The following is a 26176-nucleotide window of genomic DNA, read 5'->3' on the forward strand; positions in this document are numbered from 1 at the left end:
AGCCCCACGTTGGGCTCCCTGCTCCGCGGGAAGCCTGCTTCTCCCTCACCCACTCCCCCTGCTTGCGTTCCCTCTCTCGCTGTGTCTCTGTCAAATAAATAAAATCTTAAACACACACACACACACACACAGACTTAAAAAAAAAGAAATCAAGAAAATCCATGAGATTGGTTCAAACTTTCAGAAATGATATAGCTAGCATGACTTCCTCATCCTTTCATGTCTTTTGACTTTCTATTCTTACAGAAAAATTTTGTTATTCAGATAACCGTCCTTTTAAGCCAATTTAATTTTTTAAAAAAGAAGTGGTCTGTAATTCATTAACCAATTAGATGCAAGCCCATGAAACTATTTTCTTTAAAAATCTACATTATTGCTTTTCTGAAAGAAGGATGGTATTTGGATTGCATGGCTTATGAATTCTACTTAGAAAAAAAATCAGATGAGTTCAAATGATAGGTCATTCCTAGATTTAGATAAGTGGAAATAGAAATCATGAAAGATTAGAGGACTATGTTGTTAATTGTGAATTAGTGACTTATTGGTGACAAATGTTAGTTTAGGTTTAGAGAATTAAGGAGAATAATGGATTCCTTCCTAGTTGTCAAAAAACAAGGATTAAAAACATCTATTTTATTTATAATGGGAATTTTATGATGGTCTATGGGAAATAATATACTGTCAGTAGTTGGTAATTGATTTGGAGCCAGCCACGTGATTAAAAAAGTGAGAATGTAACCATCTCTAAACAAACCAGTATAAAAGATAATGAACCATATTGACCTCAAAAAAATGTGCCTCGGCATCCAATTTATGGAACTTAAAATTGACCAAGTTGACTGAGTACATTGTATAAAACTAGATAACAGATAAATATTCAATTTCCTTTATGTTGTAATTTTACATATATAGTGAGTTTTATAAATGCATAACAGAAGGACAGGCTAATAAGATTTTATTGCCTTTTGCAGCATGAAACACTAATTTAAGAGTATGCTCTTGAACACATTTTCAATTAGTAATATAGTACAACTTTTCAAACTAATAATTTCTTCTTTATCCAATGATCTGAGCCTTAGTTCAGCATTTCTTGTCCAAGATGCTCTACGTAGAAAAGATAATTTTTGCTATTGAGAATTATTTGTCCAATGTACACTGCTATACTTTCTATATTGCTTGGCGTACCACTTCAGTTTATTCTAAAGTGATTTACACTGACATTTTCAGTGATGGAAGAATGGAAGAATTTTTTCATGCAAATTTTATTTGTTGTATGCTTTCTTGATTAAAGGAGATTATTCTGGACTGATATGGGGATTAATCCACGAATTGAAAGTTCTTCCCTTCAAGGCATTGGCCGACTGGTTATAGCTAGTTCTGATCTGGTCTGGCCCAGTGGAATAACGATTGATTATTTTACTGACAAATTGTATTGGTGTGATGCCAAGCTGTCTGTGATCGAAATGGCCAATCTGGATGGTTCAAAACGCCAAAGACTTGCCCAGAACGATGTAGGTGAGGCTTTGGGATGGGTGATTTCTTCTTCTTGACCTGAGTGTTGACAAGTGTTAAATACAAAATGTGTTTACACACACACACACACACACACACACACACACTCACTCACTCACCTGCAGACACCCCCTTCCCTCAGCCATATCGTGAGAGAGGGATGGAGACAAACAGACTGACAGACTTCTTTGGGGATTTCTGAGCTACAAAGATTAACTTCACATTGGAATACTGGATGAAACACAGTGAGATATAATCATTTCTCTTTGCTAAGATTTCTCAAAATCAGAATGAAAATATTAAAAGTTTTAAGACCTTTTTAGGAATAAGAACTTGATTCAGTTGTCATTTGTTATGTTTTAGACAATGTCATTTGTACAACTGTGATAGTATCACTTTTAGCTATTAATGAATATCCATTCATATGCAAAGATCAATACATATAGTTTTATTTCTTATTTTCAGATTTTTCATGGGGTGTCATGTATGTTCATAAATATATTTAAAATGCTGTAGTCTATGCTAAATGTTAAAAGAGAAATACTGGGGATACCTTGGTAGCTCAGTTCGTTAAGCGTGTACCTCTTGGTTTCAGCTCAGGTCATATCTCCAGGTAAAGAGATTGAGCCCCGTGTGGGGCTCCCTGCTCAGTGGGAAGTCTACTGCCCCTCTGTCCTTCCCTCCACTCCCATGAGCGGGTACTACCTCTCTCATAAATAAATAAATCTTTTAAAAAAAGAGAGAGAGAGAGAAATACTGAATGTACCAGAAGCCATCGCATTTTCTTGAGCAGTAAATGTATATGATAAGACTGGCACCTCACTATAACCACTTAGGTAGCAATATAAGGGTTGGGTTGAAATCTGGAGAGAAGGAAATTAGTCGGGAGGCTACAGCAGTTGTCCAGTCAACAGTCGGTGAAGGCCTGAGATAGAACATTGCCATTTCAAAGTGGAATGGAGGATTAGAGTATTAAAAAAAAAAAAAATCACTGTGAATGAAACACTTAGAGGATTTGGTAGTAGATTGAATAACAAAATGAGAGTCAGAGAGATATTGAAGATGCTTCAGAGATTCAGAAACTGGCTGGTTTGAGAAGATGCAAAAAGTCTGGTCTATCTCTTTTACGAAGAAGCAGATTAATAATCTGTATATTTATTTTGTCCATTCTTTTTGGTTTAGAGGAGATGAATTTCTAGATTTGTATTATACATTAAATAGGTCGTAAGCATAATTGAAAATTTTATAAACTTCTAAGGTTCCTTAAAAATTAAAGGTATACTTTACAATAAATCATAAGCTTATGTAAGATCATAGACTTTATTCATCCATGCACTTAACAGATATTTATTGAATCATCTTGGGAAATGGAGATACAGTAGAGAGTAAAACAAAAATGGTTCCTGTGAGGTCATGGGGTCTGGGGGTAGGGGCGTATGTTATTAAAAAATACATCACCCAAATAAATGGAAAATTATAGCTTTGATATATGAAGGCATAAAGGGATTTGAAAATTCCTAACCAGAATGTAAAGATACCATATGCCAAACCAAAAAGCATAACAGATACTTTGTGAATAATTTCTGTGCTGCCGTAATCTGTGACTAATACAACTTCCTATTAAAAGCTATTATCGATGGACTTTGGGGAGGGTATGTGTTGTAATGAGCACTGGGTATTATATAAGACTGATGAATCACAGAGCTGTACCTCTGAAACAAATAATACATTATATGTTAATTAACTGAATTTAAATAAAAAAAAACATTATCGGATATTTGTTAGAAGATCTAAGTGACCATTTCCATCATTACAGTGCCATCTACTGGCATATAGAGGTGGCTTCTCAGCTGCTCACTCAGGATTTTCAATGTAAAGATTGAAGGATTCATTCATTCATTCATTTCTTTCTTCTTTTTTTTTTTTTTTTTTGTTGAGAGACAGCTTGCATGGTAGGGACGGGCAGAGGGCAGAGGGAGAGAGAGAATTTTAAGCAGGCTTCAGGCTCCGTGTGGAGCCCGACACAGGGCTCTATCTCATGACTCTGAGATCATGGCTTAAACTGAAATCGAGAGTTGGGTACACAACTGACTGAGCCACCCAGGTGCCCCTGAAGGAATTCATTCTTCATTTAACATTCAGCTGTGGCTCTCCTATTTAAAAAAAATAAGGAAGATTATGTCTAGTGTGAGGTATTTGTTGAAAAACTATAGCTAATTCTCAATATTAAAAATAAGAAAAATATTTTTTTAAAGATTAAAAGAAAACATAGCTAATTCTGACACATGCTACAACATGGGTGAACCCTAGGGACATTATGGTGAGTGAAATAAGCCAGTCACAAAAGACAAATACCATATGATTCTATCTACTTAAAGTATCTAGAATAGTCACATTCATAGAAAAAGTAGAATGATGTTTGCCAGTGACTAAAAGGGGTGGGAAATGGGAAGTTGTGGTTTAATGGATATTAGAGTTTCAGTTTTGCAAGACAAGAAAGTTCTGGAAATTGGCTGTATGACAAAGTGAATGTACTTAACACTACTAAAATGTACACTACGGTTAAGATGATACATTAGATGTTTTTTTGCCATAACAACAACAACAACAAAACCTCATAGCTATATAAAAAAAATTTCCTTGCTGCGTTTATGGCTTTAACTAGGAACAAAAGGCTAGAGACTAAAATGCATTTTAATGGCCCTGGTCAATAATGATGGATGGAGACTCGTTGTCACCAGAACAAGTCATTTGAGTTTGCTGCCAGAAGAGGGAGATAGTCATTCTAATCCACCAAATCCATTGCTCATTTGCAAAAAGACTGGCCTGGGAAATGTGACTGGACATGATTAAAGCTTCCAAATTTGGGGCTCCCTAGCTTTAGCCTCTAGCCCCTTGAGATAGTGTATTCCAGCATTTCCCTGCTTGCTATAAATACTTGAATATCTTATCAGGGCAGTTGCAGGGGTGTGGAGAGGTGGGTTAGTGGAGGTGGGGTCAGAGGAGCCCACTTACGGGTTGATAGGAGCCATGAAAATGGAGGCAGTAGGTAATAAGTGACTTTTAAACAGCTTGGCTAATAAGGGAAGGAAAAAGACAAAAGGAAGCTAGAGGGGCCTGGGAGATGAGGATATTAATCAGCTAAGGGAAGGCAGCTAGTAAAATGAAGAGAGTGAAGATGTAAAAGAAAGGGGTGAATGACAGAACAAGGTGCAAGAGAAGGCAGGAAGAATGAGACCAGAAGTACAGGCCAACGCACTAATACTAGGTAACAGGAGAGATAAGGAGGTGGGGGTCCGATGCAGGGAAATGTGTCGCTGGAGATGGGAACTGAAGGAGACTACTATTCAGTTACTTCAAATTGTTAAAGATCCTTACAACGACCTGTGAATTTAGTCTAGTACTTACGGTTGCCACTCAGAAGACAAGGAACTTAATGCAAAGAGAGGTAAAAGAACTCACTGAAGTTTAGTCTATAGTGACAGAATCACCAAACACAGAAACATTGCCGCCCTGGCCTCCTCCTTCTTGATACTCTGTCAGTCAGCCCACAGTCTCCCACTCCCCAAATGCTGTGTGACACTGTGAGGACCTCACACCCTGCGGCTCCCATTCTAAGAGGAGTTTCCCTCATCATGTGGGTCCTCCTTGCTGCAGGCAAAAGTAGGGGCATGCATCTGGCTTAGCAGCTCTATTAAAAGAATGCTTTAGTGTGGGAATCGTGTGAGCATGTTGTAAGCCTTGTTGTTTTAAAAATATTCATGGCAAAGACAAGATGTATGTAATGGATTTAAACTGCTTCCAGGGCACCCATTTGCTGTGGCTGTGTTTGAGGATCATGTGTGGTTCTCGGATTGGACAATGCCATCAGTAATAAGGGTGAACAAGAGGACTGGCAAAAATCGGGTACGTCTCCGAGGCAGCATGCTGAAGCCTTCATCACTGGTTGTAGTTCATCCATTGGCAAAACCAGGTACACTGGACACGTCACACAGTGTTTCTTTGGCTGGCATCTGTAACTATTTTAATTGATAGGAGAGGAGGAGGGGGTATTGCAATTCTCACTAATTTGGGTAGATGTTAAGATTTCCTGAGATTTGGATTGGGGTTAAATTGAGACAATCTGATAGTGAATTTGGGCTTTATCTCTCCATTCTCATGTTGACTTCTCCTGACCAGCTTCTACTTAAATTGTTCCTTTTCAAGGAGTCTTGGGTTAAAGTCATTGAGGGTGAGGATGAGGGACGGGGGCGATTTAGACACCTGCAGTAGAAGCTTCTATCTCTAGGTTAGGGCCTTTCCCTAAACCTCCCCCTATCCCCCAGAGTGCGAGTGAGTGAGCATCATTCAGTGTCCTATAATAACTTCCTTCTGAATTGCCCTTTGTCAATTTGACTAGATTATGAGTCAGGAAATAGGGATCACATCTGCCTGAAGAGCTTCTTGAACAAAAGTACTGGCTATAGTCAATAAATACGCACGAGGTAATAACATTCTGAGCTGATCTTAGAACCGGCTCCGTTAGGAACTCTTCTGAAATAGCTCTTGATATAGGCTCCATTTAGATATGCTGAGTTTCTCCCCTCAAAACCTGTACCCTGTGATTTGTATCAGTGTCACTTTTTTGATCTCCAAGCCCATCTGTGAATGTACCTTTTTCCCCCACAAGGAGCGCAGCCCTGCTTACATCAAAATGGAGGCTGTGAACATATTTGCCAAGAGAGGTTTGGAACTGCTCAGTGTTTGTGTCGTGAAGGTTTTGTGAAAGCCCCAGATGGGAAAGCGTGTCTGGTTCTGAATGGCCATCAGATACTGGCAGGTAAGATGATAAATTATATGGCTAAAGTATCTTATTTTGGCTCAAGAATATAGTTCTACATCAATCTCTATGCTTTTGCTGATGTTTAATATTTTGTATTATTAAAAGCTTCTCTGCTTCGGGGCACTTGGGTGGCTCAGTCAGTTAAGCGTCTGACTCTTGGTTTCAGCTCAGGTCATGATCCCAGCGTTGTGAGATCGAGCCCTGCACCGGGCTCTGTGCTGGATGTGGAGGCTGCTTAAAGATTCTCTCTCTCCCTGTGCACCACTGCCCCCCCACAAAAGCTTCCCTGCTTTTAGGGATGCCAAGTATTTTTATTTTGTTTGTCTTTCTCCTCTGATGAGTTTGGGCTCCTTATTAAAGACTAAATTCAATTGACCTCCTCTAGTTATAAAATTAACAAACAAAAGATAATATCTAAAATGTTGAGTTCCAGTCCCCCAGCCCCCCATTTACAGTGGAGTGGCCCAAACTTGGAAAAAATATGCCAGCATTTTACCACCCTAGATAATGTTCAGAGACATTTTGTTTAGGCATTTTATGGCCTCAATATTAGTGTAGTCATATATAATCCTTCTACTACATAACTGGTCTTAATATGAAACACAAATCCTTTATAGTAAATAACAACTGTAGGGAATGTAGCCTGAGAAGGCTTATGATCCATGTTTAAAAAACTAAATATGACTTTGAGGAAGAGGAAGGAAGAAGAAATCAAATGTGTTGTGTAACCAGTAGTAGGGAAGAAGAAATCAAATGTGTTGTGTAACCATTAGTGCTGATTTGCTTCCCTTGAATATGCATGCAAGCAACGAGGGAGTCGTTGGATTCATCTCTTGATATCTTCATACCAAAGAGAATTTAAATGTTATTAAAGATTTTTTTTAATTCGTTTATCTAGTAGGCATGGTGTAAGTTAGGTGATAGATTAGCAGCAAACAAATGGGTTGATTATCCATGGACCAGAATTGGTGATTTTGGATTTTCAGAATTTTCTATTGATTGCTGCTTTAGAAAAAGAGTTCTCAATATTTTTGGTTTTAGGACTCCTTTACACTCTTGTTTTAATAGATTTATTTATTTATCTTAGAGAGAGAGAGAGTGCGCCTCCCCACTGAGCACAGAGCCTGACACTGGGGCTCGGGGCCACAACCCTGAGATCATGACCTGAGCCAAAATCAAGAGTCAGACACCAGGTGTCACCCAAGGACCCCTTTTCACTCCTAAACATAACTGAAAACCCCAAAGAGCTTTTGCTAATGTGTGTTATATCTATCAATATTTATAATATTAGAAATTAAAACTAAAAGTTTAAAAAATATATCTATTGAACTTACAATAATATTCCAATATGTATAAGCAGAACATACTTTTAGGGAAATAAATGAAATAACTATTTTCTAAAACAAAAATATATAGTGTGCATAAAGGCACTGTTTTGCATTTATATCCTAATGTCTGGCTTAATATAGGGCAGCTGGATTCTCATATCTGCTTCTATGTTAAATCTGTTGCTGTGTTGTTTTGGTTGACGCCTACGAAGAAAATCTGACCTCACATAGACATGGATTTGGAAAAGAGAGGATTGATCATTTAATAGCCTTTTCAGATGACTTTTTTGTGTATCTTCTTTTGATACTATGGCAGAACTGGACAGGTCATTCTTAAAACATAGTTGCAGTGTAGAATCTGAAGCCATATCAATAAACGTTTTGTAACCGCTACGTTAGAATGCAGTGGTCTTGTTTTGTACTTTGAGTGGCTTTTTTTTTTTCCAATGCATGATTTTGTGGCATTATGTTGGTCATTTGAAAATACGGATTGGCCGAGTTGTGCATATCTTCCAAGCGTCACACACACTTATAAATCACATTCATTAATTGTTACCATCAAACTCATTAGACAGGTCTTTGAGTTTTGGGATTTTCATCAAGCTCAGGGTAGTGGAGAAAATTTTTCAGAATTCTACTTTTCACTTGAAAGCTGAAATTTTATCATTGGCAATAAGTACTCTCAATTCTTTTTCTTGAAACGACAGACTCGCCTCATTTTTGAGAAAACGCTTGCCAAATTTCCAAGTGTTAATAACATCCCTTGTCAGTCAGCCTTTCAAGTAAAAATTATGTTCAATGAAAAAAGAGGCTAGTGAGTGATGCCTGGAGGGTATGGTGTAGCAGGCAAGATTTTCTAAGTCATCAGGACACTGCTAGTTTCCCTGAATGCTCTTACTGTAAGAGTAAGTCTAAACTTACAACCAGAAAACAGCCATAAATATAAATTAAATCAAACTTTCTTGATCATAAAAGGTACAGTAACTGTAACTTCTGCCCTTCACTAGGTAGTGAAGCAGATCAAGTAATGCCATTGGATGTCTTATCCAGGAAGAGAGGATTTGAAGATAACATTACAGAATCTCAGCATTTGCTAGTGGCTGAAATCCTGGTATCAGGTATGAATAAGGAGTTCTCCAATATAGCTTTGCTTCCAACAATTTCCATCCTACCAGGTAGAATCCTGAATTAGCTCTCTAACTTTGGCTAAGTGTACACAAACCTAGTGAATCCAAACTTTGGACTCAAACTTTGGTCCTTCTTCTTTTCTGAACCTTGTGCCTGAGGAAGATGACTCCATGTTAGACTGGACATGAACTTTACTCATTGAGAGTCTTTGAACTGAAACTTTTTGGAAGAAATCTAACTTAGAAACAAAGGTGAAAAATAAGACAGAACAGATTTGAGTGTGTCTCCATCCATACCTAGTAATTTTGATATTTAACCCATCTAGCTATATACTTCCATTAGTGTGAAAAGTAGATAGTAACTGATAAGCAAATATAGGTTGGTCGCTTCAGCTGCTCCAGAGTTTACAAACAGCAAATGTTAGAATTGTGTTCTTCTATATTGCACATTTATCACCAAGATGCTAAATAGTTTTTCAGTATTTAACAACTTCAGGGAGCCTAGTTCTTTTTTTTTTTTTAAGATTTTATTTATTTATTTATTTGACGAGAGAGAGAGATAGCGAGAGCAGGAACACAAGCAGGGGGAGTGGGAGAGGGAGAAGCAGGCTGCCCGCAGAGCAGGGAGCCCGATGCGGGACTCGATCCCAGGACCCCCGGGTCATGACCCGAGCCGAAGGCAGACGCTTAACGACTGAGCCACCCAGGCGCCCGACCTCTGCAAACCTCACCCCTTCTTCACTGCTCTCTACCTGTAATCAGTGCAGATCTACTTTGAAACATTTTATTTATTTATATTTCTAAGATTTTATTTTAACAAAGTATCTGTGGCTAAAAATAAGTTTGAAGGCTCCACATTAAGACCTTAGATACACTGAAAGTGCTCAACCAACTTTTGTGGTCTACAGACTACCTTGTCTGCGTATAAGACCCTGGAGACCTCTTACCTCTCCCTGTAAGAACTTATCAGTACAGGGGCGCCTGGGTGGCTCAGTTGGTTAAGCGTCCAACTCTTGATTGCAGCTCAGGTCATGATCTTAGGGTTGTGAGATCAAGCCCTGCATCAGGCTCCCCAGTGGGTGTGGAACCTGCTTAAGACTCTTTCTCTCTCTCCTTTGGCCCTTCCTCCCTCCCTCTCTCTAAAAAAAGAACTTATCAGTATGATATTTTTATAAAATACACAGAGGTGGATATTTTTGGTAATAATAATTTGTATGGAGCTTTGGAGTTTACCAGGTACTTTACCCTCTAATTTGATTCTTCTTTTTTTTTTTTTAAAGATTTCTTTCTTTACTTGAGAGAGAGAGAGAGAGAGTAGGGGGAGGCACAGAGGGAGAGGGGAGAGAATCTCAAGCAGACTCCCTGCTGAGCATGGAGCCCACCATGGGTCTCGATCTCACAACTCCAATATCATGACCTGAGCCAAAATCAAGAGTTCGAAGCTTAACTGACTGAGCCACCCAGGCGCCCCTCTAGTTTTTTTAAAGCACATAATATATATATATAATACATATATATGTATAAGTTCTAATTTGATTCTTATCACAGCCCATCAATTTACAGATTTGAAAACTGAGACTAAGATATATTAAGGTAATGAGTTTACCAAAGATTTTTGAAAACTATGACCAAATAATTAATTCATGTCAAGAGGAAGTCTAGAAAACAGCACACTAAGAATAGTACTCATTTAGTGATTATTTAATAATTTTCTACATGCTGTGCTAAGCACTAGGGATATGATGATGAGCTAAATACAGCCCTGTTCTCCAAGGGCACAGTCTGGTGTAGAGACAAATAAATGAGAGAATAAAACAGTATAAATAATATTAGCAGTATTGAAAACGATTTAAAAGTTGCTAAGGATCCCTGAAGGTTTCCAGAGCATAATTTGAAAGACTAATGTTTGGGAGATTCAAAGACCGAGATAATGACAGATAGTGAATTAGACACATGGGTGGAATAGGGTAGTGATGAGAAGGCCGAAGATTTGGAATACATATACTGTATAATAGGCTGTGTTTGGCTTCATACCTGAGACTTTATCTCGTGCAGAATAGATGGAATTGACTGTCTTTGTGAAAACTGCCTTATCTTTCCATACCTGAATTGGGTTCTGTTTTGTCTTAGTCTATAAAGTTTTAGTTCTACTCATGTTAGGCTAAGGGGTCGTATTTATATTTCGTAGTGAGATTTCATTTAAATAAAGTGTCTATGCTAAAAAGAATTTGAAAACTCTATAATAGATTTTAGGTTAGGATCAATATATTCTTATTCCCCAAAGACACACAGACTGCTACGTAGCAAGTAGATCTGTATACAACAAGACAAAGAAATTCAATTATAAAAAGGTTTCATTGTCAAGTTTACTAAAATAATGAGTTCTTCTAAATTCATGAATAAAATTTAAAATTCTTAACATGGCCTGCTGGGCGCTAGCTGAACTAACTAGTCCTTACACACCTCACCAGCCTCAGTGTGTGCCTTTCTGTGCTCGACATTTTTTTTTTTTTAAGATTTTTATTTATTTGACAGAGAGAGAGAGCACAAGCAGGGGGAGCAGCAGGCAGAGGCAGAGGGAGCAGCAGGCTCCCTGCTCAGCAGGGAGCCCAATGTGGGGCTCGATCCCAGGGCCCTGGGATCACGACCTGAGCCGAAGGCAGATGCTCAACCAACTGACCCACCCAGACGCCCCTCTGTCCTCAACTTTCTATGGCCAGCTTCACTTCCCCTGGCCTTGTCTGTAACAGACAGATGCTGTGTTCTCAGCCCACAGTGCTCTCTCTACACCCTTTCAAGTCCTGTGTATCCTTCAGATCTCAGCTTCAGATCTCGCGCAGAAAGCTTTTCTTAGTCCCCTAAGCAGGTGAGATGAGAGTTATTTCAGCTCTCTTAGAACCTGGGCTGTTTCTGGAGAGTGCTTATCTCACCTGTACTTCAATCACTAATTGTACAAGAAAGCAGAGACCCTGTCTATGTTCTCCATCACTGTATTTTCAGCTCTCATTAGGATCTGGCATGTAATAGGTACTTTTAAAAATTAATTTTAGTAGTTTGACTAATAGACCCAAGAGTCTTTTCTAGTGTGATAAGGCTAATTCTGATTCAGACTGTCACAATACTCTTCTTTATCATCCGTATTTACATATGTATAAAATTTATTATTCTCAAGTCTTTTTTTTTTAAATCACTTTTTTCCCCAAGTTCTTACAATTATCATGTGAAGTAGACTGGACAAAAAGTGTCACCCATATTTTGGAGAAGAGGGATGTGAAGCCCAGGCGCTCATTCCTTCCAGAGCTAACTTGTGGAAGAAAGAACTTTGGCTATAGCCCATCCCCCACCCCCAATGGCATATCCATTGCTTTTCATTATGCAAAAGCTGCCTTGGGGTTTGCAAGTTACCAAATAAATCCTGAATCATATTCTAATTTAAGGCAATTCTGCAAGTGATTTAAAATGTCTTGGGTAATTGGATCTTGTCCACCGTACACTGAACAAACCTTGTGACTTGAGAGCTAGCCTTCCAAATAAATGCCAAATCAAAGGGATAATTGATTTAGTCTGAACTTATCCATCTTGAAGAGTCATGAGTGACAGGAGATGACCAAGGAAGAATGAAGGGCATGTGTTCCCACAAGAGAAATCTCACTCAAATAGCTAAGCAAATCAAATGCAATTACCCAATGTCTGCATTCACATGGAACCTGAATCCTGCTTAGATCATCTAACTTTCTTTAATTTATGGGCAAGTTTAGAAGGCTTCTTTTACCTCTTCTGTACTCAGATGAGCAAACTAACCAGTGAATAGAGAGATGATAGTTTATATCCTGCTGTGGTATGTCAGATCCCCCCAACTCCAACTGTGGCATTTGGAGAATGAATATATATATAAGTAGTCAAAAGAAAAAAAAAAAAAAAAGAACTTGCTCATGTTTATGGCTCAACATGCAGCTCTGTCCCCTGGGGGATTTGCATTTCAATGGAGTATGAAATGAAATGATCCATTTACAGCATTTAGTTTAGATGGTTCATGACTTTGTAAAAGTGCCTTGAGGTTTGCAAGTCACTGCATAAATCTCGACAATAAACATACATGGTGACATACATATTCTCATATATATGAGACATAATTTTAGTACATTGACAATAAATCTTTTTATTGTATCTTGTATTATTGTAATAAATTCTTATTTATCGTGTCTCTGCCATGTTGGTACACAGATCTACTTGTTAAATATTAGTCTGTGTCTTTTGGGGAGATAAGAATATATTGACCCCTATTGTACATCATAATGGTTGAGAATTCTCAAATAAACAATAAAAGGTTTGATATTTGAGTCCATTTACTCCTGGAAATTTTATAGTTCAAGTTTGCAAATGCTTTTTAAAAAATTATAAACAAGTTCACACAGGGCTCTTTGAACACCAATAGTTCTTTAAGACTCAAGATTTAATGAAAGCATGTAAATGGGAGCATATAGCTTATGGACCCTTTAATATAGATATAGCTTACAGGTCAACTAATTGTTTCTCTTTGGAGGTTAGGCTGTCCTAGAACTTGGAAAGAAAGTGCTGGAATATTCTGTAGAACCCAAAACATTCAAGCCCATTTCCCCCCTAGGGTCTGCAAATAATCTGATGGGGTTCTCGCTGTTTGCAGATGCTGATGACTGTGGTCCTGTGGGATGCAGTACACGGGCTCAGTGTGTTTCAGAGGGAGAAAATGCCACGTGTCAGTGTTTGAAAGGATTTACTGGGGATGGAAAACTATGTTTTGGTAAGAGCAAAGGCCAATACACATATCTGGAAAATAGTGAACCAGAAACATTCTTTCAGATAATACTGATTCAAAAGCTCCAGAGGATTTATGTAATCAGCAGGATGGAATAAATTATTTGATATTAGCTAAAAAGACAAAGGATGGCATATATAGAGTATATGAAACGTATAGTATGTTGTTCTATTACAGTGAGTTTGTATTAGAATTATGTAATATATGCAGTTGATATTAAGGAGAAAAAATTTTATAATTGGCTTCACAAGCATGAATTTGAGTTTGAGTCAAATTTATAAATTCACCAATTACAATAAAAACACAACTTTCCCCCCTAAAACCTGAGGTCATAAGTTTTAATTTAAGAAATAGATTGTGCTGGATAGATTTCCGTTTTATATTGAATGCCTTGAAATTTTAAGTTAGTGGTTACTGTAAAAATCTCAGTTTTTATGGTCTGAAACTCTGGCACAATCTGATTTATTTACACATACTTAGCTAAGCAGACACCTAAACAATCTGTAAAACTTGATTCGGAAATGAACTTCATGACCAAGATGCAGAATCTGCATTACATTTGCAAACAGTATCTGTGAGTGGCTGAATGATTATATGTCAGCTTATACTTATTTTTTCCTATGATTCTCATTTATGCCAGGATTGTCTACATATTTCACTGTTCATCGTTTTGCCCACAGATATAGATGAATGTGAGACGGGCATCACAGTTTGCCCTCCCACCTCCAAGTGCGTCAATACTGAAGGTGGCTATGTCTGCCGGTGCTTGGAAGGCTACCGAGGTGATGGAATTCACTGTCTTGGTAAGAGAGCGTGTGTGCCTAGGGAGGGGACTGGAGGCAGGCCTCAGAGGATTGAGAAACACTGTGGGTGTGGTGGGTCGAGAAAAGATAGGATATAATTTAAGTGCCACACATGTTAAAAGAGAAGTTGCGTGACCTGTTCAAACTGACATATCTCAATTCTGGATGAACAGTCAAGTTTGTGCCCTTGTGTTAGGATGGGACTAGTCAGCTTCAAGACCCTGCAGAGGTGGTGGGCCCCTCTGCTTTCCAAATTCTTTCTCTCAAGTTTGAGTGACGCCAGTGCCTCATCAATACTCCACACCTCGAGCCATCATGGGGTTGGGGGGGAGTCCTACAGCATTTTCGTTATCCCTGGATTTTGTAGGTGAGCCGTGGTGAACTGCAGAGCTGATGGAGGCTTGTTGGAAGTCCCTGCTCTGTGCATAAAGGAAAGGGAGGGCAGTTCTGTGAAAGGGCTCACCAGGTGGCTCTTGATGAGTGTCAGTAGATGGGGGATTCAAGCCACTGACATTTAGATACAAGTAAAGAGTGATTAAGACCTCTTTCATAATCACCGTCCTCTGCCAAGGTCTGGGTGTGGCTTCTGGGTTGGGAGCTCACTCAGTGGATGTCTCATACCCTGCCAGGTGTCAGTAACACCGTAGCATCCCACAAGTGGGGACCTGCCTAAAGTCATCCTAGCCCAGTGAAGTGCTTACCCAGAGTTTAATAGGGTTTTCACATGTCTCTTCCAGTATTTTCTTTGCCTTCTGAAAACATACAAATCTTTTTACGGTAAGGGGCAGATGACCTGATAAGAAACTGAAATGATGCTGCTTTCTCCCACATGCTGAGGTTAAAGATGAAACACCAGTCACGACTCCCACGTTTTTTTTGGATCTGGCTGGTTTAAATCAGACCTTTATCAGATTAGTTTTGTGGAGTCCACAGTCACTTGTAAATACTCTTTTCAGCACATAGTTGGCCGTCAATTAGGAAAATGTTACTGCTCTTAATTAATTAGGCTCATAGATAATTTAGGCAAACAGGCTTTCTATTTAATTTACTTTGAAGAGAAAAGAAGGCATACTTTTTGGATGTTTAAGCTTATTAAACTCTGTTTCCCTGTTACTAACCTACCTCCTTCCAGTAGTGAACATGCAAAAGGGTATCACGGCCCAGCGTACCTGGTTGGCGTGGAGTCCTCACGCCACGTGGAAGAATGGGCTTATTCCTGTTTCTCTGTCTCTCTCTGCCTTTCTCCCTCCCTCCTTCTTTCCTTCCTCCTTCCAGATATATGTAGCTATAGTGCTTTAAACCATGCTTGGAGCATAATAAATGCCACACAAAAATAAGTTATTCTTATTCTTAGGAGTGGTTGTATTTCTTGGCTAAAAGTATATCTTTGTTCTTGCTTCTTGGAAAAGCTCTCTCTGACTCTCAAGGTTCATTGAGATTATAGAAATTATAGAGATGGAGAGACTATAGAGATTTCATGGAAATTATAACAGGAAGTAAGCAAAAAAAAAAAAGAGACTCAATGTGAGTCATTTGGGATAGCAGTTCAATGTGACAAATATTTATTTGGCACCTATTAGTGCAAAGACACGGTACTTGTTTGTGTGAGGAACGCCAGAATGATGGAGGTAGTGCTTGCTTGTGAGAAGAGTAGGGTCTGAGGGACAGGGAGCTGTGAGAAGCATTATGAGAGAAGTAAAAACCACAGTGAAAGTTCCCAACTGGAAGAATATCTGTTTGAGGTATTAGGAAAGACTTCATGAAGGAAGTATCACTGTGGATGGAACTTGGAGCATGAGTAAATTTTCATTAGGCAGAAATGGGAAGGAACGGGGAGCATTCCACACACGAGCATATGACGGGTCTATTTGAGGGGCGCTAAGTATAGTGTATGTAAACTAGATGGCCTTTCTGCTGTGGTTTGGGGATAGGAGATCTGGTGTCTCTTCCTTTTCTTATAAGAACTTCAATCCTATTGGATTAGGGCCTCACTCTTGTGACCTCATTTAACTTTAATTACTTCCTTGAAGGCCCCATTTCTAAATATGGTCACACTGGGGGTTAGAGCTTCAACATAGAGATTTTAGGGGAGATACAATTCAGTTCATAACAGGCGGGTTGGATTATATATATAGAAGACTAGAAGCTGAGGGTCAGTCATTAGGATTTTACTTCTCTAGTAAAAACTTCTACAAACCCTATCCAGTAGAACTATAATATAAGTTACCTACATAATTTTAAATTTTCCAACAGCCACATTACAGAAAGTACAAAGAGACAGGTGAAATTAATTTTTATATTTTATTAAATCCAACATATCCAAGATATTAATATTTTAATATGTAATCAATCACTGAGGTATTTTATATTCTTTCTTATTTTGGTACTAAGTCTTCAAAATCTGGTAGATGTTTTATACTTACAGCATTTGTCAGTGTAGACCAGCTGAAGTTCAGATGCTCACACACACACACATGGTGATGGCTGCCATATTGGGCAGCTCAACTCTATGCAACAGAGAGCGTTTGAGTCAAGGGGTGCAGTGATGGGAGATGTGCTTTAGGATGTTAATCTGGCACTGGTGTTTAGGAGTAGAGTGGGGGAGATATGGGATGCAGGGAACGTAGTGAGACTGTTCTTCTTATAGTAATGTAACCCTGAGGAGAAGAAGGATTTAAATGTTACGCTGGTGGTAATTGAAAAAGAAAACATTGGTAGTTGGGAAAGAAAGGGATGACTTAGTTTATATTTATGCAGAAAAAAAGCAGAAATGTTTTATTTGCTCTAACATGTATGTCAATGACTGGATGTCTATTTGCAACAGTTAAGAATGAATCTTTAGGATCTGATTTGCTAAATGTTTGCCTAGAGCTAGTTTACTCACTCCAACCTTCCCACTGAACTGCATGTTGGGATGTCTCCTTTCCTCCCAAGCACTGGGAAATCATCCAGCCTTATTTCAGGAGTTTAGAACACCTGAATGGGCAGGCAGCTGAGGGAGCCAGTTCATCCTCGTGTCCAACATTCATGATTGCACTTTTTATTATTTATTTATTTATTTATTTATTTGACAGAGAGAGACACAGCGAGAGAGGAAACACAAGAGGGGGAGTGGGGGAGGGAGAAGCAGACTTCTCATGGAGCAGGGAGCCCGATGGAGGGCTCGTTCCCAGGACCCTGAGATCATGACCTGAGCCGAAGGCAGACGCTTAACGACTGAGCCACCCAGGCACCCCCGTGATAGAGCTTTTTAATCAAAAGAATACAGAGGCTCTGAGAGAATGCAGCATGGCAGAGGTTGAAGATGCTCCCCTCCCAGAATGTTGGCTTTTCCAATAATATAACCCTTTGTCCTCCTCTGCACGTCACTTTTCTTTTCCCTACTCCTTTGTTTCTGGCAGATATTAATGAGTGCCGACTGGGCATGCACACTTGTGGGGAGAATGCCACCTGTACAAATACGGAGGGAAACTACACCTGCATGTGCGCCGGCAGCCTGTCTGAACCTGGGCGGATATGCACTGGTAGGTTGGTGGGTGGTCTAGGCCCAAGGAAGGGACTTAATTCTGGAAAATTCTATACCCCAATGTATTTGCTCTAGAGAGTCTAGAAATCATTCGATTCAACCCGGCTGGTGAGTTTACCTTCCTGATTAGATGGATGCTAAGCTTGGGAATGTGAAGTAGTCCAAGTTTTCTTAATTTAATAGCATCTGGAAGAAATTCTTTTTTTATTATTCACAATTCAATAAAGGTGGGAATACAGGTGGTTCTCTTTATGCGACTAATGTCTTAATTTGTAATGTTGATTTCTGGGGCTGCTGGAAAAACTTTGTAGGTCAAGGCAGGTCAGGAAGGATGTCTGGACCCTTAGCATTTTGAATCACTTTTAAAGCTTTTAAAATATTACCTTAAAAAATTAGTATTTCTTGATCTGAACTAGAACTTCAGCTCTTTTTTCTTTCTTTTTGAATATTAACGGTCGACTTCTGCTTCCTCGAGGCTCTCCCCAAATGGCAGTATCTTCTCACCACCTGTACCCCAGAAGGGGTGCTAGCTTCACCCGGACCCTGGAAACCAGGATCGGGGGCGCTTTTGCCACCACCTCCCAGCTATTTACCTGCTTCAGCTCTGCAAGCAGGAAACATCTTAAGAAGGGAAATTTACACACTTATTTGGGTCTCTTTTTTGAACACATTATTTTTCTCAGATAATTTGCTCTTCTTATAGTATTGAAAGACTGCTAATATTTATATAGTCAGCTACACACCCTAATGTTTTCCTTTTAATGAGCAGAGAACTATTCAATAAAAGGGACTTCACCACTTTGACATTCCCTCTGTCATGGTAACATTTCTTTTCTGTCAGATTTGCTAGTCTTGTCTTTGAGGGCTCCCCTGATATTTACATCATTTTTAGAAGAAAACATTATGTGGGAGAAATTTTTGAGGCTTCCAGGATACTGGGGGTAAGGGGCTGTATATTGGTGGGTAGTTTATAAACCATAAAGAGATATTTTGTTCAGTGAGACCCTCTTAAAGCTAGCTGTCACTTCACATCATTGGTGGGTGTTTGTGGATGACAGATGGCTTTCATAATGAGACCAGTGACTCGGGATTCATGCAGTAATTTAGAATTGACCATTCTCTTACTTGCCTCCAGTATGCTTTATGTCAGACAATACTGAAGCTAAAGAAAGAATGGCTGGCTTCGTGGTGAATGACGTGAAGTCTGGTTAGGAAAGTGAAAACTAGAGTTGCTTCTGAGTTCTTGTCACTAAAAGACACTAGATCACAAATTGTTCACAGGGACTAGTTCTGGATATTGACCCCTGAAAGACCTAGTCACTTCAGAAAGTAAAAGTAATGTTTTTGGTTCTTGTAGACTCTACGTCCCCTTCTCATCTCATGGAGGATGGCCACCATTCTGTGAGAAATGGTTACCGGGAATGCCCCTCAGCCTATGACGGCTATTGCCTCTATAACGGTGTGTGTATGTACATCGAAGCAGTTGACAGATACGCATGCAAGTAAGTCAAGCTGTCTTTGTGATGGCACAGAGATATGAGATTGCAGTCCATAACTTTTGGCTAATTCATAAAATTCGTATCAAGGAGTTTTTTCTGTAATTCGGTTTTTGCTAGGGAAAAACATATAAACACACATATATAAATTGTGTGTGTGTGTGTGTACTGCACCCTCCCTGCGTATCACCCCCAACCCCCAAGCTGCCAATGGTAAATATACATTTAAAGAATTGATGATTTTCCCTTTTACGTAACTTGATGTCACTACTGGTACGGTCTGGGGCCTAAACCTCTTGTTCTGGCTGAAAAACTTAGGTTTGTGGAAGAATTCCTTAAAACTTTATTTTCTCTCGCATATGTGGAGAACATCCACCGTATGTTTCTGAATTTACAAATGTGTTACATACACACACTGGACTTCTTACCTTCAATTTTCAAAACTAGAAAAAAAATTGTTTTTCTTCAGTTTCTAATAGTTGGTGTTTACACTTCTGTTACTTAGTAACAATTGCTGGAAGCAGTCCTTGCTTCTCTCTGTTCCTTTTTTGTTCCCATGATGGTTTCACAGTGTGCACAGTCAACTGAAAAGTAGGTTTGAGGGTGACCTGAAATTATAGGTCCTCCCACCGTACTTAGAAAACATTTCCCTTGTGGCAATATCTAGTTCTGCATCAAATTTTACTTTTAGTAGATTTTGTGTTTTCAAGTCAATCAGGGGGAACTGATAGGTCCTGAAAAATAAATAGGTCCCCCATGGCTAGACTCCTGACTCATTGATAATTTCTCCATGTCTGAGGAAGAAGTGATAAAATATTCTGATCCTCAGGAATAGATGCTATAAGCTTAAAGGGTTTTATTATTTTATGAATAATAATCAGCAGAAACATAGTCTAAATTGTTAGAAGAACAAGTTATATTCTGTGACAAAGTGAATGGCCTTGCATTATAAATCATGTCAGCTAGACAAACGTAATGAAAAATGCTCGCGAATATTAGTGAAAATGACTCAGTTCTCATAGAATTCTACCCTCATGTTCATATTTGCATGCTGTAATTTTCTAACGTAAGATAAATCCAATCTTCACAATAGTTATCCTTGATTTTAATAATAAGAATCAATTTTTTTTCTTGTTCATGGTTCCTAATTATCCTAAATAATGAAATTGTGAAGATAAATGTCCTACTTTATTAGATCATGGTTTGTTTTTCTCGATGATACTTTAACTTTAGATTATAAGAGACATTACAATAATGTGAAGGGTACTTCACAATTACAATTGCATTTAGTACATTATTTTCATTTGACCTGATAGCATCAATTCATTAAATGATTTATGAACTCTTTAGTACACTACTTTTCTTTCTGTCATTAAATCCTGATGAAAATATCTTATTCCCTGATAATGTTTTAAACATGAGTTGCTACAAAATGACAATTAAACTAGAGATAACACTCACATTTAAGGACCTTTAATCAAAAGCAGTATTTAAAATATCACCAGAGGTCCCATTAATCTAGACTGTAACTTTGTTTTTGAATTCTACATTTAATAAAAATGTGTTTTAATCAGACATCGAACCCTTTCCTCCTTTTGTCTCGATGACTTCACCTTGTATTTTTAAAATTCTATAACACATCTCTAGGAGTGCTCACCACTCTAACTTTTATTAGAAACACTTCCTCAGCATCATTCAGTAGAGTGTTCTTAACACCATGAGAAGGTTTATAAAGGGCTGCTCTTCTTTCCTTGCTCAAAGGCAATGGGAGCTCCCCTTAAATACAGAGACCCCCTGGCTGCCTGGGCTGCAGAGGATGTGAGAACTGAAGTCTCTATGCCTCATGTCTTCCTCAAAGGTTCCCTGGTCTGGAGAATCTCAGAAGACCAAGCCTCCTGAGCTAAGAGGAGGTCCTCATTCATTCTGGTTTGGCTTTGAACCAACCCACATGCTTCTGGCCAGGTCTTCTTTAGACCAAGCTGCCCCAACACCAGTGCTGTGAAATGTTTCATAAAAAAAGAGTTGTGTGGTCAAATCAGTCTGAGAAATGCTACATACTCTAGCCCTCAGTTCTTGATCATCGTACACCACAATGTGAAAAGTCTTGTTGACCTTTCTTCAGTCCAGAATTTCTTGAAATTATTTGACCAAATAAACTCAGATTTGAATAATATATCTGAATAAGTAAACCTAGAAATCTTTTGCTTGGTTTAACAGAACTAATTAATAACCCAAAGAACTAGTAGTGGGGGACCCATCCATGTGAAATGCTGGCCGACTGCTTTGGGCCATATATGGCTCAGAGAGGCCCCAATATTACAGCTGGCCTTTGCTCCCCAGGACTCTTGCCCATGTGACCGGCATATTCCTTGAGACCCCAAAGTCTCTGAGATTAACACCCAACAGCTTAAAAGTGGCTGCTTGGCATTGGTAATAAATGACTATAACCAAAGATAGTTAGAATTAAAACAGTATCCAGGAAAGCCTGGAATAACTTGATGGTCCTTTATACTTCCTACACTGAGATCCTATCATCTCTTTCATGATCCGTTCTGGAAGAATAGCTTTTCAGGGGTGCATAGAGCATAAAACCCTTTTAGGAAGTAGCCCAATGTAGCAGAGAGAACACAGGCTTTGAAATCAGAAAACCATTTGGATCAAACCTGTCATTCACTGGCTAAAAGCAGAAAGACAAAAAATAACAAGTATTGGCAAGGATGTTGAGAAAAAGGAGCCCTCATACACTGTTGGTGGAAATATAAATTGGTACAGCCACTGTGGAAAACTGTATGGAATTTCCTCAAAAAATTAAAAATAGAAATACCATATGATCCAATAATTCTATTGGGTATTTTTCCAAAGAAAAGGAAAACACTAATTCAAAAAGATATGTGCATCCTTATGTTTATTGCAGAATCATTTACAATAGCCTAGGTATAGAAGCAACTGAAGTGTCCACTGATACATGAATGGATAAGGAAGATGGTGTGTGTGTGTGTGTGTGTGTGTGTGTGTGATGGAATATTATGCAGCCACAAAAAGGATGAGATGTGCCATTTGAGACAACATGGATGGACCTAGAGTATATTAGGATAAGTGAAATAAGTCAGACTGAGAAAGAAATACCATATAATTTCACTTCTATATGGAAGCTTAAAAAATGAATAAACAAATAAGAGGCAAGAGGCAGAATCAGACTTGTAAATACAGAGAACAAACTGATGGGTGCCAGAGGGGTTGGGGTGGGGAGATTGGCAAAACAGGTGAAAGGGAGTGGGAGAAACAGGCTTCCAGTTTTGGAATGAATAAGTCATGGGAATAAAGGCACAGCACAAGGGGTATAGTCAGTGATATTGTAATAGTGATCTATGGGGACAGAGGGCAGCTACACTTGTGGTGGGCAGAGCATAATGTATAAACTTGTCAAATTGTTACATTGTACTCCTGAAACGAATGTAACATTGTGTGTCAGCTATATTCAACCAACCAACCAACCAACCAACCAACCAACAAAATCCCTGCCATTCACCAGCTGTATGACCTGGAACAAATTACTTAACTGCTTTGAGCCTCACTTTTCTCATCTGTAAAATGGGAATCTGCTATTGAAAGTAAAATGGGTAAAAGTGCCTAGCACAGTGTCAGTCAGATACATAGCGTGCTTAAATGCTAGTTTCATTCTTCTTCTCTCTTAAAGTGACTTTCCAATGCTCTTATGACCATCTCAAGGTAGAACTGGGACTAGGATCTAGATCTTCTGCAGCTTCATCTCATGCTTTTTCCGTGCTGTTTCTTCCCACCGGGAGGACGAGTATCAATTCCCTGGGCATTCATTCCTTCAGGTCCTTTTGGAATGAGGTGCGGATAGATAGTTGACCCAGCGCTGAGCGGGAAGGAAATTCCTAACAAGTGAGCAGCTCAAAATGCTTCATAGGTTATTTTTGAAGTTTATGCTCCTGTGACGAGTAGTAGAATACAGTTGTACCCAAGATCCCGTAATTTCTGGAAGTATACATTCCCAGTAGATGGCAGCATTGTTTCATTTACTTTTATCTACGTGTTTGCAGCGTGTGGTCGTGGCTGGTAATGCTAGTTAGGGGTTTCACTAATGAAACACCATGAAAGCCCCTTTTCTTCCATTTAGTTTTTTCTCCCTTGAGGAAAGTACACAAATGTTCACGTGTCGCCACTGAGACTTTTTCTCTTGGGCCAGTGGTGATTTTTTATTTCCTTGGCTGACAAAGCTATACTTCCTGTTCAGAGACTACACGCACGCTTTTATAAGCCTGGTCTCCAGTAAAGGACTCTGCCTTCAAATTCTTCCTTCCTTTGACCTATACTCTGCTATCTGGCCAAACATTTGTTCAAAAACTCTCTTGGCTCTTAGGGCAGAGTTGCTTTGTGTTGGTCTTAGAGGTAGCTCCTCAGGATTTTAGCCTAACAGAAGCTGATCTTTAATCAATGTTCTGCAATGCCTTATAGAGGCGGTATGCAAATAATCCCTCATCAATCCCAGGGCAAACAGACCACAGGGGGAAGTCCATGCTGCATTAACTTGTAAATCAGAGTGTTTTCAACTGACCCCTGATGGATTTTCCATATGCTTCTAAAGAGCTGAGTCTGGAAATGCAGAGGGTGAAAGACAGCCGGATATCGAATCTGAAAATATATAAGCGGTTTTTGGCCAGGGCTTAGCGCTGACCTCTGTTGTGTGTTGTTACAGCTGTGTCTTTGGCTACGTCGGGGAGCGATGTCAGCACCGAGACTTGAAATGGGAACTGCGCCACGTTGGCCAGGGGAGGCAGCAGCAAGTCACCGTGGTGGCCATCGGCGTGGTGGGGCTCATCCTGCTGCTGCTGCTGGGGCTGTGGGGGGCTCACTGCTACAGGTGACCTTGTCTTTCTGTTGGCACTTTCAACCTCTCTCTAGCACCTCCCAAGGGAACGCCTGCCTCCTCGAGATGAACTTTTTCTACACACTTGCTACATTTGTTTAAAAGGGGGAATAAGAGTAAAAGAAAACAAGAAATGGCTGAGGATTTCACAGCTCTAAAGCATCAGTGGTTTTACAGCCCTTGTCAGTATATCTACATCGTTTATGGGGTTGTTACTGAGCATAATGCATTTTTATATTCCACTTTTTTTTCTCTTATGCATCACCTGCTTCCCCCCCCCCCCCCCCCCGCATAGGCTGCATAGTTCATTTTGCGCGGCTGCCTTCCACTCAGTCAATTTCCCACAAAGTATTAACTTCTGTTCAAGAGAATCAGTACTTTCCCTCACTTGGAAGGTCCTTGGGGTTTGTGTTTTCAGTAATTTCAAGGTAAAAGTTAAAAACGGTGGAGCAAAAATATACATTTAATTAAAAAAATAATACTACATTGAGGTGAGGGGATCATTTTCCATTTTCTTGCAAAAGACTTGATCTTCCCCTATCATCAGTGTCGAAAGGCGTTGTGTGTACTGTTATAGTTTGTGCTGTACAACATTATTGAGCCATAATACTTTTGGGCAGAAGGGAACTTTGTAGAATTACCTAATTTAATCCTGAATAGCCTATGACCCACTTAACTAATGGCCCCAGTTCTCTGGGAATGTAGGGAATACCAGTACCACCGTCTGCAGATGAAAATCCTCCCTTTACTGCCCTTCCCCTCAGTGCATGACACCATGCCTTCTATAGACTTTGTGCTTTGTGTTTGTGAAACAAATAAGTATTTATAAAGCTAGGTTTGGAGGCAAGAGACCTATCCTATTTCCTAGCTTGGCAACTCTGAGATAGTATTCTCTTGGGTCCTCCTCTCTGTGTGCGTCTAATGCCTTTGAGCAGGAGGGGGCACCAAACTAGTGGGAGGAGCCCAGGCCTCATGGAACCTTGGAAAAAGCGAAGTATCTGGGAAGTTCTGCAGAAAAGAATGCCTTAGAAAACCTAAAGTTATGCTCCTAGTTTTCTTAACATTTCTTCTCATTTTAAGTACCTACATCTCAGTAGCAAAAGCAGTCGTCCCTGACCATCACTGAGTGGGCTACTAGTTGTGTTTTGTTTTGAAATTGTCTCACATTTTGGCTTTATTGCAGGACTAAGAAGCTGCCATCAAAAAATTTAAAGAATCCAGATGAAGAGTCGAGCAGAGAAGTTTGCAGTAGCAGGCCTACAGACGGCGAGGCCGGGATGGCCTCATGTCCCCAGCCCTGGGTAATGTGACCAAAGTACATGAAGCAAGAAATTGACTTCATATGGATCCCAGTTCATTTTCTCTCTCTCTCTCTCTTTTTTCTATCCTGTAGCTTCTTATGGGTTATGTGAAAAGCCTTTCCCAGTTTTTAGGTAGTCTCTTTCAAATGGATGCCTTAAAAGCCCAAGATTATGCTCTACCTCTCTTTCTTTTTTTCCCCCCTTTATGTTTGTTTATTATTTTATTTATTGTGTTTGTTTATTAACTCACTTTATTGAAATATAGTTGATGCTCTAATTTTCTTAAGATTTCTTTTCTTAAAAAAAAAGATTTCTTTTCTTCACATACATTTTAAATCCCAAATTTCAACAGCAAAATAGTTGCCAGATGTAGCAAATAAAAATACAGACTCCCTCGTTAAATTCATACTTACAGTGAATGTTGAAATTTAAATTCAAATTTAGCTAGGTGTCTTGTATTTTATCTGGCAAACCTATACATTTTCCAAAAAGCACAGAGATTGTGAAGTTCAAAATGCTTCATAAATTACCCACTTCAGTAACTGATCTTGAAACCATATAGGGCGAGCTTG

The 26176-nt window shown here is 39.2% G+C and overlaps 1 protein-coding gene across 2 annotated transcripts in view; it reads left to right on the forward strand.

The window, feature by feature from the left end:
• EGF (epidermal growth factor) overlaps positions 1–26176 on the forward strand; it is a 95351-nt gene that overhangs the window by 62726 nt on the left and 6449 nt on the right. Inside the window, exons 13-22 of one of the 2 annotated variants that reach the window (XM_027600458.2) lie at positions 1292–1515; positions 5318–5485; positions 6182–6331; positions 8670–8780; positions 13453–13569; positions 14265–14387; positions 17789–17911; positions 19271–19415; positions 24133–24297; positions 25487–25604. In XM_027600458.2, coding sequence (XP_027456259.1) covers positions 1292–1515; positions 5318–5485; positions 6182–6331; positions 8670–8780; positions 13453–13569; positions 14265–14387; positions 17789–17911; positions 19271–19415; positions 24133–24297; positions 25487–25604 — 1444 coding nt within the window. The remainder of the gene's footprint in view (positions 1–1291; positions 1516–5317; positions 5486–6181; positions 6332–8669; positions 8781–13452; positions 13570–14264; positions 14388–17788; positions 17912–19270; positions 19416–24132; positions 24298–25486; positions 25605–26176) is intronic. The other variant, XM_027600459.2, reaches the window with a different exon arrangement.

The sequence above is a fragment of the Zalophus californianus genome, chromosome 2 (assembly GCF_009762305.2).
Source record: "Zalophus californianus isolate mZalCal1 chromosome 2, mZalCal1.pri.v2, whole genome shotgun sequence".
NCBI classification, from domain to species: domain Eukaryota; kingdom Metazoa; phylum Chordata; class Mammalia; order Carnivora; family Otariidae; genus Zalophus; species Zalophus californianus.